At 53.8% G+C, this 14,318-nt stretch overlaps 1 protein-coding gene across 1 annotated transcript; it reads right to left on the reverse strand.

Moving 5' to 3' along the window:
• Window positions 1-434: 434 nt before the first annotated feature.
• On the reverse strand, window positions 435-7,974 carry SLC30A2 (solute carrier family 30 member 2). The gene is made up of 8 exons (XM_037498782.2): window positions 7,925-7,974; window positions 7,148-7,368; window positions 6,136-6,282; window positions 5,292-5,445; window positions 4,370-4,523; window positions 3,520-3,625; window positions 2,563-2,697; window positions 435-2,100 (listed from the first exon to the last, which is right to left on the reverse strand). Exons 1-8 carry the CDS (start codon window positions 7,972-7,974, stop codon window positions 1,955-1,957), a joined length of 1,113 nt encoding a protein of 370 aa, XP_037354679.1. The 3' UTR covers window positions 435-1,954.
• Between the last annotated feature and the right edge of the window lie 6,344 nt (window positions 7,975-14,318).

Consider the following 14,318-nt stretch of genomic DNA (forward strand, 5'->3'; position numbering starts at 1 on the left):
CAGTCACGCCCAGGGGTACAGAGAGGGAGACATGAGGCAGCTCAGTTCTTGAGGTGAAGGGGGAAAGGGAGTTAAGGAGGAAAGACTGTACGGCCCAGAATCAAAAACAGCTGAGGGTGGGTGAGGAAGCACACAGCTGCAGTCCAGGCAACCTTCCCAGGGGGTAGGGCGCCCTGCACCAGGCCCTGCCAAGGGAAAGAGACACCTTTCCCCTCCCCAGTCCCAGCTGTGGCACTGAACTGCTTTGGCAAGGCCTTGCCTGTGTGGAGGAGCAAGGGCTCTCACTGTACCAGCATGCAGCCAGAGCAGGGGGAGACCTAGGAGAGTGAGGCAGAAACCCCAGACCTGCTTCGCATTGGCTGTGTGACTTCAGGAAAGTGACCCAACCTTTCTGGGCCTTGCCGTTCTCATCTGTAAATATGAGGAGCACAATGACTGTTCCTTGACCGGAGTATAATATTGGGCATACAGCAGAACTGAGGATCCAGCTTCTGGGGCCTGCCAAGAGCAGCGGGTTGATACCCCAGAGAATGGGGTGGAGTCAAGCATGCCATTCGCAGTCTCTCTCTCTCTCTCTCTCTCACATACACACACACACACACACACACACACATTTTCAACACAAATGACTTCCCAGAGATTTTAAGGGGCTGAAGAACCCACTGACCTAGATCACAGGCACCCCAGGTGACAATGCTGAAAAGGCACAAAAAGGTCATTTCACAGATGGACAGAGAGACTCAGAAGGGACAGAGAATGACTGACCCTCCAGGCAGGCAGCACACACTCGCTGCTGCCCCTGGAAGGCGAGGAACCCACCTAGCAAGGCAGCCTCAGGCCGCATCTTTTCAGGACGGTGATGATAAAAATAAGCCCTCTTCAGTGAGCACTGGCTGCTGCGCAGCTCTGCTCCAGTCCTCAGACAGCCCTGTAGGTGGGTGTCAGCATGTCCATCTCAGATGAGAATCAGCACAGGAGCAACTGGCCTTGGTCACTCCCTTGTCATGGCAGAGACAGATCACTAGACCAGGCCACCGGATGACTGGGCAAGTTGCCCCTCTAAGCGGCTGGAGAAGGGCTCCCCCTCATCTTATAAACAGCCACTCTTATTTCAGAAAGCCAGTGTCTCCTGCCCCAATTGTATGACCCCTCTTTGTCCTCTGCCCCCAAGTCCTGCGCAGGTGCGGCCGTCCCAGCAATGCAGCTGGCCCTGTGACCTGCAGGACACCACCAGGGCCCAAGAAGTAGCCTGGGGGGCTTGGAGGCTGCTAGGGCACCAGCCAGGCTGAAGGACATCTGTGTGGAGACAGCTCCCTGGGGAGAGTAATGGGAATAGAGGAAACCAGCTCCTTCCTCAAGTACTTGGAAGCCTCCTCCCTCCAGGAACATTTGGTTTATAGCTGAAGTGACTATGGCACAGGTGAAGCTTTGGGTGCCCCCTGGTTTCCCATAGAAGAATGCAGGGTTCTCACAACCCCTCCCCAAGCTCATGGTCTCCTTAAATCATACTGTTAGTGGCTGAGGGAGGAGGCTCTGTTCCCTGACTTCTTTACAGATTCATGAGGCAGAGCCAGACATGCTGAAAATCAAAGGACACAGCAGGAGAGCAGGTGTCCTCACCCCACACTGTGCCCCCTACCCAAGGCTGGTGGGAGGACAGCATGAGCTGTGGAGGCCCAAACCCAGCCTCTAGAGAGCCGCCGGGAGCTGGAGGAGCAGGGCCACACTAGTTTTATGCCTGCTGAGTCCTTGTCCTCGGGCTGGCTGTAGTCAGATGGGGGAGGCTGGGAGGGAACCCTGTTCTTTGAGTGGGGCAAGGCTCCTCCACACTGGACATGGGGCAGAGGTCAGGAGAGGACCTGGCTTATAGCACAGTGTCCTGACAGCCTGGGGGACACTCAGTGCTGCTCTCTGCAGGTCCTGCCCATGCCCCAGTTGGCACCTGGCTGGGCAGTCAGTCGGAGGGACCTTGGCACGCCTGACAGTCCTTCATGTCCTCCGAGTAGTCCTCGATCTGGATGGTCATGGTGTGGAAGTGGAATGTCCCCTGCAGGCGGGCGCTGGCTGCCTTCAGCACTGCCTGGGCATCTGCATTCTGAGCTGGGGGCCAGGAGGACACACCAGGAGGCCAGAGAGAACCGATTGTTCACTCTTGGGTCTTTCGAACAATGCAGAGCCCAAGTCTCTTAACCACCCCCAGTAGAACAGGATGGGGCACCATGAACGTCAGGAAGCCCCAGATCCCACTCCTGCACCAGGCCATCCTCCACTCCCATCCCTGGCTCAATCCTAAAAGAGTGGAAGCCCAGGCTTTACGCTGAAATCTGCTTTCCTCTGCCACTTAGCAGAAAAAGTCTGGGCAAGTGACCATCACCTCACCCCACCCCCCACCTCAGTTTCTGCATCTGGAGATGGGATTGTGGTGATCAAGTGCAATGATGTGCACAGGACATGGGGCCAGGTTCAATGCATGGACCCTGCAAGCATGCCCCTGGACGTGGGGGATGGCCGGCCCTCCTGCTGCCCTCCCCCTCACCCGCCCTAAGCGTCCCAACCACTCACCGATGGCAATGTGGACGGACAGCACGGGCTGGGCCACAGTCAGGGCCCAGATATGCAGGCTGTGTAAGGCTTCCACCCCCTCCACCGACAGCAGCAGATCCCGCACAGCCGTGAAGTCCACACCCTTGGGAGTCCCTGAGGACAGCAGGGACAGAGGCTGAAGGAAACTGCCCCTCCCCCCAGGCTGGCTGCTGCTGCCCATCTGCTCAGAGAAGACCTCCTTGGCCAGCAGATGGGATGCGCCCCTCCCCCCAAAGTGCGCCATCATACTACCCTCTTCACATGTAACAGGTCTAAAATGATCCTATTTGTTAGTTTCCCATCTGCAACTGGACACTTCTACTGACCTTAAACCAGCCCCTAACTCCAGACTGACCCTGAGCACCCCAGCTCCATTACCCAAGACCCTGGAGTGCAAGAGCCAGTGAACAAGTGTGATTAGTGAGACCATTTGACTACTGAGGGCGCTGGCTGCTCTGGAGCCCCCCGTGACCTCCAAGGGAGGGGCCTCAGAGTGGACTTGGCACTTTGTCCCACCCCACGGTCTCTTGAACTTTCATCTGCAAATGTGCAATGGGAAGCACCATCCTTACCCCTCCCTGCCTGAGGGAAGAGGGTAACTGGAGACTGAGGAGGTATATGGGGAAGAGCTACAGGCCAGGCACTACAGAACCCAACCAGAGCCGCCAGACTAGCCAGAGAGGACATATTCCGGCCCAGAGGGGCCTGGGTGAGGGAAGGAGTGTGGGGCATTTCCAGGAATGGCCACATCTGAATCCCAGCTTGATGCCAAGGTTGGCCTGGGGCCCCAGGAGGGTCTTCAGCCTGTGCCAGCCACCAGACCATGGCTCCCTGCCAATGTGCTAGAATCCTCACCCCCCCCTACACATACACCCCAACTTGGATTAGAGCTGGAGCGCCCCAAGAGCAAAAAGGGGAAACCATAGCCCAGGTTACCTTCCATCAGCACCCGGAGCACATCTCTCAGGATGGTCAAGGTTGTCCCCAGGACCAGGATGGAGAAGAGGAAGGTGCAGATGGGGTCTACATACTTATACTCTGGCTGCAGGGAAAGGTGAAGGCAGAGCTGGGGTTCACCACCCAACACTCCAGCTTCCCTTCCCCATTCCAACCCAGCACCAGTAGGGGAGAAGGCACTCTTTTCAGGGTGGGGTATGAGCCTTACCCTGGCACTGCCTCCCAGCTCCCTACCTTTCATTCTGTGTCCAGAAAGCTAGGCAGGACAGACCATGGTTCAGGACAAGGAACAATCTTTTTCTAGCTGCCCTCGCCCAAGGCGCTGTGACATGGACAGAACTGAAAGGAATCTTAACACCATCTGGTCCAGTGTCCCATTTCATGGATGGGGAAACTAAGGCTCAGTGAGAGCCAGTGATTCACTGCACATGGCATGGCTAGCAGGGTGGAGCCAGCCTTGGGCACCCAGCTCCTTCCACCACACCACTTTGCTGCCACGTGACAAGTAGGCCAGGCTCTGGCAGCGCACAGTGCTGAGTGTGAATCTGGCACCACGACTTACCAGCTAGGGGACACTGAGAATCACAGAATCTTTCTGAACTTCAGGAAACTCACCCCCCACCCCCGCCTTCATAGTTGCTGTGAAGATCAGATGTGATGACACTGGTAGGTGTTAGAGAAATAAATGTTCCTTCCTTCTCCCCACTCTTTTGCCCAGAGCTGGAAGGGACCTAGAATCTAGAAAAAGTCCTGAGTAGAGAGGAACCCCAGATACTTTACACTCTCCTGCTCCCCGCATCACCACCTTCTCTCTGTCCCAGGTTCTGACCTTGAAGTATAAAATATAGGCTGCCACCAGGACGCCTAAGCTCTGCAGAAAGTCTCCGATCACGTGGATAAAGGCAGCTCGGACACTGGGGTTCTGCTGCTGGGTGGCATCGTGGCTGTGCCCGTGGCCAGACTGATGAAGAGCCAACCCCATTCTAAGAAGTGGAGACAAAGCCAGGGATCATTGAGGTAGCAGGAAGAGGCTTCCCATCAATCAGGTAAAAGCCACCTATAGGGCGCTCCCCTGTGGGGTAAAAATTCCAAACCCCAGATTCCATGTGATCTCTTTGGCCATGTAAGAAACCTGACCCCTGGGGCTTCGTTCAAAGTGCCAGAGGAGAAAATACTCAGTTCTAATGCCAGACTGAATCTGGGCACAAAGATGCCCCAGCACCAGAGCCAGAACAAGAAGGCATTATGGAGGTCATGTCACCAATGGGAAAACTGAGGCCTTAAGAGGGAAGTAGGCAAGGCCATTGAACCAAGAGAGAGAGACCCCAAGCAACACACCCATGCTCTACACAGGTTTCGGCCAGGTACCCCAGTACCCGGGTCATGACCCAGGTGGATAGAACAGACAGCAGGGCTCCCAGGATCTCTAAGAAAGAACCAACCCCCAACAGGACTTGGATTCCGCTGCTAAGGACATCGGCCCCTCCCCATCGGACCTGGAGCCTCCAGGTCATTCCCTGACATGTATTGGGGGGGGAAGCGGTGCCATCCCAGAGTTACACATCCCGCTGGCCTTGTCTTGGGCCTAAGACAAGAACCAGGTGTTCCAGGTGCCTGAGCTCAGACCTGTAGGGAAAGGAGTTCCGGTGTCTGCACCCGAGTGCTGTTGGCCTCCTACCGAGAGCAGGCACCAGGCACACCAGTGACAAGTGGGAGGAGCAAGGACCCTGGGGAGCCCAGGCCACACTCACATGATGTTCACAGCCACAGCGCAGCCTGATGTGATCAGCATGGTGCCCCCCTCAATCTCATAGTCTCCAGAAATCAGCCGCTCCACTGCCAGGTACACCAGCACGCCGGTCACGACCCAGATGGACAGAACAGACAGCAGTGCTCCCAGGATCTCTATGAAAGAACCAACCCCCAACACCAGCCTTAGCGTGGGGGCCCTGAGGCTGAGGAGATACCCTTCCCTCCAGTCTCCCCTCCACCTGCTACCAAGGTCAGGGCCTGGGTCCCACTGGCCTCTGCTAAAGGTATGACTGCATTGCTGCACCTTATCCACCCACTGCATATCTCAGAGAGTGCCAAGGCTAGAAGGCATTTAAGAAGCCATCTGGCTCAACACTTTTGTGTTACATGTAAAGAAAATAACCTATTAAAATTTAAGCCTAGTGTTCAGGTGGCCATCCGAGTCTTCTAGGAAAGAGGGACCATCTTCCACCAAGAAGAAAATGACAGCACAGCCCAGAGATGAACTGAAGAGGATTATAGTGTATAAACCCTCAAAGGCTTAGCTGACCTATAGTTATGTGCCGTTTATGTCACGGTCACTTGTTCGTGAAGTCTGGCCACTTCGTTTCTTAGGCAGCCGAACCCTCCTTCCCTGCAGACAGGGAGCTCCTGGAGGACAGGGGACCACTGCTTCCCCCACCAGACTGGGAACTCCCAAGGAACAGAAGCCCAAGTTGGCATCTTACTCCCCCACCTAAGATCCCTCTGGGCCTCACTCACAGATCCACCCATTGCAGCTACCAGAGAACAGTGCTTTTAAATAATCTCTCAGCCCCACTCCAGCCTAACGAGGGCTCTCACCAGCTCGCTGCCAGCCGAAGTTCATGGTCTTGGTGGCTGGCCGAGAGGACATCCAGAGGGAGAAGAGGCTGATGAGCATGCTGGCAAAGTCAGTGAGCAGGTGGGCTGCATCGGTCATGACAGCCAAGCTATGTGCTAGGTACCCACCTGCGGGGGCAGGACAGGGAGGATGGAGCCTGATCAGCTCCCCAAGGGGCCGACTTGCAGACTCTGTGTGTAGCATGGAAACCATGAGCTCTGGAGAAAGACACTGGACCTCTTCACCCTTAGCAGCATAACCGTGAGCTAAGAGCCTCAACTTCTACTAGAGGTAAAATGTGACACACAACATCTACTTGGAGGATGAATGTGAGGATCAAGTTCAAATGAGGCCTGAAAAGCATAGTAGGCAAACGCTTTTTGTCTAGGCATTCAGGCCTTCCCTAACCTACTAGTTAGGCATGATCATGAGCAAATTACTTAACTTCAACCTGCCTCAGTTTCATCAGCTGAAAAAAATAAGGAAAATAACAGCACCCATATGACAGCATAAGGCTATTGTGAGGATCACATGAGGAAATATGCACAGCAGCCCCCCCTTACACACTGGGGATTTGTTCCAACCACCCACCCCAGGAGATGCCTGAAACCACAATAGTGAGAAATCCTATATAGTGGGGTTTTTTCCTATAGATGCATACCCATGCTATTTGAGAGCAAAACATGTAGGTTTTTTCTGTTTATAAATTAGGCAAAGTAAGAAATTAATGATAATTAATAAAATAGAACAATTACAATAATACATGGTAATAAAGGTTCTATGAATGTGGTCTCTATCCCTCCCTCTCCCAAAATATCTTATTTTCCATAATATTTTCTGACCTGGGGTAACCGAAACCAAGGAGAGCAAAGCTTAGGGAAAGGGAGGACTTAGAGTGAGTGTTCAATCAATGGGGCAGCTGGTATTACTATTACTGGGATCATAGAGGTTCTGCAGGAGCCAATTTCATTTAAATAGCACAAAGGTCCTTACCAACCACTTCCCCAATCATGAACACCAGGCAGATGGCAGAGGCCACACAGAGCTGGCGCCGGGCCCACTTCTTCCTGGGGTCACAGGCACTGCCAGGACCCTTCTGAGCATGGCAGTAATGGTTGCTCTGGGCGGCCAGCTCAATGGCCTGCAAGTTCAGGCCAGGCGCAGGGAGAGGGATCCGGCCAGCCCCCTCCTGCCAGAGGGATTCCGTGTAAGACCTGGCCAGAGAGGAGGGGAGACTCTGAGCTGGGGTAGAGCTTGCTGACGCCAGCCCTATCTCTGCGGCACCTCGGCGTCCCCATGTGTCCACCCCGCACGCCAGCGAAGGAGTGACCAGAAGCCAGGGTTCAGAGGGTGGGGAAATGACCAATCCAGGAGTCTTGGGGCCTGGAGGAGGCAAAGACCTTGAGGAACAGCCAAGGGGCGAGGCCGGTTCAGCGGAGCGCGGAGAAGCAACCGAGCCGACCCGGCTCGCACACTTGGGGACGCAGGGCCTCCCAGGGCGCCCCTGCCTGGGGCAAGGTGCGGGGCGGGGCACGTGGCTCCAGGCACCCGGCTCCCCACCAGCGGGCAGGAGTCAGATTCCGCGCTTAGCCGCGAGGCAGGGACGGTCCCCGTGCCCACACGCCCATCTCCCGGTTCCCTCGCCTCGCGCCACCCTCCTGCGTGGTCCCGGTTCAAAGCGCCGCCAAGACGAGCCTCTGCCAGAGGACGCTAGAGGAGGCGCGTCTGCCGCCGCTCACATTCCCGCCCTACCCCGGACTCCCGCCTTACCCGGCGCCTGCCCGGGCGTCCAGCAGATGCTGCTTCTCCGTGGTGTCCATGCGCTGGATCCCGCGAGCCGCGCGCCCCCGCGCTGCCCCGTGCGCCCTGGAGGCTGCGGGCGCCCGCTCACCTGCCGCCCGCTCACCTGCCGCCCGCGCTGCCCGCTCCGCCCGCGCCGCCCGCGCCGCCGCGCACCTGCTCCCGCCCGGACGGCGCTCGGCAGCGGCGGGGCCGGCTCGCTGCCCCTCCAGCCCCGGCTCCGCGCGCCGGGCGCACCTGCCAGTCGGCGCTCGCCGCTGCGCCCCGCGGCCTCCCGCTTTATCCACCCCCACCCCCCACCCCGTGTGAAGCGGCCCGCCGCGCGTCGTGTGCAAAAGCCCGCTGCAAAGGGGGGGGGGCGGGGAGCCGGCTGCAAAGGGCGCCCGGGCGCGGTCCCCCGAGCGCGGACCCCTGCGCCCCCGGGGCGGGAGTTCCCGACGCAGCCTGCGGTGGGAAAACCCAGCCGCCTGCGCCCGGGGCTGTCCGTGCTTGCTGCCACTGAGTCAGGACGGGGCACGCCTGGTGCCCGCAGCGCAGGATTAAGCTCCCGGGGCTCGGGCGGAGACGTCCCCTCTGGCTGGAGGCTGCCGAGGGCCGGTCGGCTTCCACCTTGGGGCTGCAGATTCCTGAGGTCGGCGCCGCGGGCTCCGGCGGCGGGGGGCGCCTCCCCTGCGGCAGAAGCCCTCCCTGAGACCGGTTCCGACGGACCGATGCATCCCCCCGAGGCAGCCACTTCCTCCCTGCCTGCGCCCTCTGATTAGAATCTGGAGGGACCGGCCTTGTCTCCACCCCTGCTTGGGGCCGAGTCGTGCTCCGCCAGCGGGCGACATCTGGACAGAGCTTCTTCCCTGCCCGGCAGCGACTCCCTGGAGCCCCACAGGAAGGTGCCGCGCGGGGCTTTTCGCTGGGAGAAGCGGCTATTTGAAGCTGCTTATTTCCCTGGCGGTTCTTGAGGATCAAGGGCCCGTGACCCCCCAATGCTGGCCTCTGATAGGTGCTCACTATATAGAAAGAACTTTGGGCTGGCGACCTTCCCGGCCAGTCACCCTGTCATCCCCAGCGCCCTTCGTTGTGGGGACCATGACTTTTGGGGTTGCATTTTTATTTTTCCATATGTGTCCATGTCCTACTCACCCTCCACCAAATCACCTGTGCCCACACCCCATCTGCCTCCCCCTCTATTACATTTTAGTTCAGCGCTGAGCATCTGCTGGACCCTTGATACCTGTGAATTGGATTGAAACAAAGAAGTAGCCAAATCTAAGACTGGCCACTTAGATGAGAATAAGTGAAGTAGTGCAGTTCACAGGAGTTTCTTGCTGGGCCACCTCAGTTGTGATGTTTCCAATGCCCTGTGCTCACATGAATAAATCTTATCATTTATTTGAGAGCAAAACATGTAGGTTTTTTTTTAAGTATCTTTTATATCCCTCCTGTTCCCTTAAATGCAAGGCACATTGTAAATTCTTATAAATGCATACTTAGAAATTAGACCCAGATATATTAATTTGGAAAAACTTGTATAAAGTTTCATAAAGATTGCCTTTAAATTTATACTTCTCCGGGCCTCCCTGGTGGTGCAAGAGGTTAAGACGCAATCTATGAAGCAGTCCGCAGCCTCTGCAGCAGGAGTTCGATCCCTGGCCAGGGAGCAACCCACATGGCGTAGCAGACCTCTCCTGACTCGCCTGCTGCTCCCCTCAGCAGTGTACCTTAGTCAATCTGCCTGCTCTGCTCCCCACTCTGTCTCTGGTGAATCCTCTCACCCCCCCCCCCCCCCTCTGGCCTATACCCCAGCTCTTGTATGCATAAATAAATAAATCTTTAAAAAAAATAAATTTATACTTTCCCATAATGTATTCTAATTGATTTTCAAGAGTTCTACTAACTCAGTATATCAAGGTTTTGATACCCTGGAAACTGGCAGGCCCGCTTGTATGATTATACTTGACTCCTTCCGAGATACTTAAGAGGTCCTCTGTGAATGAGCTAACAGTTCTCAGACCTCAATGTGACTTGAGGAATCTTTTTTTTTAAGATTTATTTATTTATGCATACAAGAGCTGGGGTACAGGCCAGAGGTGCAGGGGTGAGAGGATTCACCAGAAACAGTGGGAAACAGAACAGGCAGATCTACTGAAATACACTGCTGAGGGGAGCAGCGGGCAAGACATGAGAGGTCTGCTGTGCCTTGTGGGTCACCTCCCTGGCTGGGGATCGAACACATGCTGCAGTGGCTGCGGATAGCTTCATAGTTCTGACACTTAACCACTTTCTCTACCAGGAGGCCCAGGAATCTTACTTTAAATATATAGATTCCTACATTCCACAACCAAAATCTGATTCTGTAGGTCAGGAAAAGATTCTGGGAATCTATATTTTTGAAAACCTGTGTCTGATATCATTATGGAATTACTGTTCATATTTGATGGTATAGTGATGGTGATGTTTTTAAAGTAATTTTGCCTAAAGTATTGAAGGATAAAATGATGACATATCAGTAACTATCCTTAAAAACATCCCAAAGATGGGCATCCCCAGTGGCGCAGTGGTGGAGCACTGGGTTGTGAAGCTGCCCGCAGCCTCTGCAGCACCAGTTCGATCTCCGGCTGCCAGCGAGGGTCCCACATGGCGCTCAGACCTCTCCTGCCTCTCCCGCTGCTCCCCTCAGCAGTGCACTTCCTCAGTCTGCCTGCTCTGCTCCCCGCTCTGGCTCTGGTGAATTCTCTCACCCTCCCGTGCTTCTGACTGTACCCAGTGCTTGTATAAATAAATAAATAAATCTTTAAAAAAAAAATCCCAAAGATGGGAGTGGATCATGGTAGAAAAGAAGCAAGTGTAGACAATGACTGTTGAAATTGAGTGATGGGTACAGAAGGTATGTTGTACTAGTTGCTCCAAACAAAAATTGAACTTTTTCAAAATCAAAGGTCTAAGGGGAAATAAACTGTATTCAAGATTGATTGAGGGACCTCCCTGTTGGCACAAGTGGTTAGGACACAGCCTATGAAGCTATCTGCAGCCACTGCAGCAGAGTTCGACCCTGGGCCGGCCAGGGAGCAACCCTCATGGCATAGCAGACCTTTCCTGCCTCTCCCACTGCTTCCCTGAGCAGTGTATTTCAGTAGATCCTTCTGTTCTGTTCCTCACTCAGTCTCTGGTGAATCCTCTTTCCCCACCCCCCACGTCTCTGGCCTGTACCCCAGCACTTGTATGCATAAATAAATAAATCTTTTTTAAAAATAGATTCATTGGAATAACCCCTTTGAAACCAGTTTCCTCTTTAGCACAATCTTAAAGGAAGCTTGGTCAAGAACCCTTATCTGGGGCCTCCCCTGGTGGCGCACGTGGTTGAGCACAGCGCTATGAAGCTATCTGCACGCAGCCTCTGCAGCACCGATTTGGTCCTTGCTGGCCAGCGAGGGTCCCACATGGCATGGCAGACCTTTCCCGTCTCCCCGCTGCTCCCCTCAGCATTGTATTTTCGTCAGTCTGCCTGTTCTGTTCTCCGCTCTGTCTCTGGTGAATCCTCTTGCCCTCCTGTGTGTCTAGCCTATACCCCGTTCTTGTATAAATAAAAATAGATGAATCTTTAAAAAAAAAAAAAGAAGAACCATTATCCCACCCAGAAGTATTCTGCAAGTTTGCAGAACTGCCAGAACCCTTTGTGTGGCAAAGTAGAATCCTCTTACTTGCAATCAACAGATAATCGCCTTGGAATTTAAACTTTGACTACAGAGCCAGCCTTGATTGCTCTCCCTCCTCCCTCTGATAACTGACAAGATAGCCGAGTGATGTGCCTATTTCCTGTGTAATCAGTAACCTAAAGCAATCTGGAGACAGCACAGGGACAAATTGTCACACTGACTGCAGGTGATGGAAGTCTCTCTCTTCCTGGCCTCAAATGCCTTCAGTCTTCTGAGGAGGGTACTTTAGGAAATAAAATAAAAGAGAAAAGCAAGTGTGGGATTGTCGAGAAGACAGAAGAAGAGAGAGCTGTTGCCCCTTCTGCCTGGCTTGGAGCCTGGTACTGCTGGGTAGGAGACCCGTGGAAGAGAGACATGTAGAGATGCTTGGAAGAGACATGTGGGTGAGAGACCTTTGTGAGGAGGCTGACCATGGCAGCTGTTACCTGGATTTGTCCTTTATTTGCTCCTTTGGTACCAAGCTTCTGAGAGCTGCTTCAGAACACTTTCCTATGATGATTCCCTGTGAGAAGGTACCTGAGAATTGTGGCAAGCTTTCAGGCCTCAGTCCCACTGTGGGGCAACCCTGTTTGGCTGGGCATGTGCCCATGAGGACATGTGTGATTTTAGGAATTTTATTGAAACACTCTTATTAAAAAAAAACTTTTTTCTCTTCTCTCTCTATGCGCACATACACAAAAGACAAAATAGTGGTGACCTCTAAGCCAAAGGAGCTGGGGGGAGTAGGGAGGACTTCTGGGATCTGGCAAGATTCCTTTTCTTACCTGTATGGCCATGACACAGAATTTTGTTTTACAATAATTTATCAGGGCCTCCCTGGTGGCGCAAGCGGTTAAGCGTCAGCACTATGAAGCAATCCACAGCCACTGCAGCATGAGTTCGATCTCCGGCCAGGGAGGTGACCCACATGGCGCAGCAGACCTCTTCTGTCTCCCCTGCTGTTCCCCTCAGCAGTGAATTTCAGTAGATCCGCCTGTTCTGCTCGCCACTCTGTCTCTGGTGAATCCTCTCACCCTCCCCCACCCCACACCTCTGGCCTATCCCCAGCTCGTGTATGCATGAATAAATAAATCTTTTTTAAAAAACCAATAATTTATCAAACTCTACAACTACTTTTGTGCACATATGTGTGTGCTATGTTACACACTTTTTTAAAAGTTTCAAAACTTGAAAAGACTAGCAACGAGAGTGAAGTGGAAAACGTGAGGCTGACCTGTTAATTAGCTAATGTTGAGACAAAGCCTCAATGTGGACAGAAAGTTCCAGGGAGTAACTGAAAATAAACTTTCTCAAGGCCACACACCTGACTTATATGCACCCCAGGTAACCACTCAGGAGTCTCCTGTTTCTTTATTCCCTGCTTGCTTTAAAGTGCAAATGTACCCCTGCTGAGGCAACACATACTCTGTTACTGAACTGCTCTGGGCTCAGACTGTGGAGAAAGATCTCCCCTGAGCCACCGGTGTAAATAAAGACTTTCCCCCCTCCTCTCTGAGTGCTGCCTGATTCTGTAACGGAATTCTGCCATAAACAGAGCAAGATCTGATTCCCTGAAATTCAGTGTGAGGAGCTGAGTTAGCCTAGGAAAAGCTCCACAAGTGAGAATGGGCAGAGGTGTGACAGTTTAAAAGCACCTTCATAAAGGGAGCTCCCAAAACACTAGCCCTGGAGATGTCAAGTGAATGAATAAGCTGGGGGATGCTGGGTTAAATGTTTAACATACTCACACCCCCCAGAAGGCAGTATTCCAAACACCATGAACTTGACGCACTTGTCATTGTCTAAAGTTAAATAGCTCTCTTTATGGAAGCCTGCTTTGCCCCTTTAACTTGTTCCTGTGTTCTGAAAGTGGAAGAGGAGGGACAGATTATCTTCATATTGATAAATCTGTGGTGTCTCAGGTCCAATTAACGCACTGCCTCAGATTTGCTGAGCTTCATCCCTGCCCCAGCCCCAGGCCCCTGCTCATGGATTCTCGGATACTACTGGGCTGTGCTCATTGCTTTCTCCTCTCACCGCCACCCCGGCACTGGTGGCTGCCTTCACTTTCCCCAGCACAAGTCCAGACTCCAGCAGAGCCCCACCATGCCCACTGCAGTGGGGGCAGCAGCAGCTCCAGCATCCACGCCCATCCCAACTGCACCCTGGAGCCTCTGCTCCCCACCACCCCAGCAGTCACCAGAAGCACCACACAGGATGGTGTGGCATTTTGCTCCCCAAGGAGCCAAGAGAAACTGACAGTGCCAGGGAACGATTGTTCTGGGACGCAAACATCAGTCTGAGAAACAGGAGATGGAGCCAGGAGACAGGAACGGGGCCAGCAGACTCCCTTCTTCCCTCAGATAAACCACCCTGAGCAGCACTGTGTTCCTTAAGATCTGCTCGAGACATTTTGCAGGCTGAGGGCGCCTGTGATCAGCCCAGTCATGTGACTCTTTGTATCTGTTTTCCTCCAGTGCTTTGCTTCCATCTTCCTTCTCTGGGCCTTCCTTCCCTCTGATAAAGCACTCAAGCACAGCCTCAGGCTCTGTTTTCTGGAGAACCAGAGGGCCAAGCAATAAACTGTCTTCTTGGGAGCATCCGAGGGCCAGGATGCCAGGAGCACTCAATGGGATGTGCTGTTGGGCAGGACAGATTGCAAGGTTTGCCCTGACCTT

This window comes from Talpa occidentalis, unplaced genomic scaffold (assembly GCF_014898055.3).
Source record: "Talpa occidentalis isolate TD23 unplaced genomic scaffold, MPIMG_talOcc4v2.1 talOcc4.9, whole genome shotgun sequence".
NCBI lineage: Eukaryota > Metazoa > Chordata > Mammalia > Eulipotyphla > Talpidae > Talpa > Talpa occidentalis.

Excerpts from the sequence above, each read along its gene's own strand:
- SLC30A2 (XM_037498782.2), bottom strand. The coding sequence starts at position 7,974 with ATGGACACCACGGAGAAGCAGCATCTGCTGGACGCCCGGGCAGGCGCC. Across the intron at positions 6,283-7,147 it reads CATGATTGGGGAAGTGGTTG|GTGGGTACCTAGCACATAGC; the intron begins GTAAGGACCTTT and ends CTGCCCCCGCAG. Across the intron at positions 2,101-2,562 it reads GTCCGTCCACATTGCCATCG|CTCAGAATGCAGATGCCCAG; the intron begins GTGAGTGGTTGG and ends CCTGGCCCCCAG.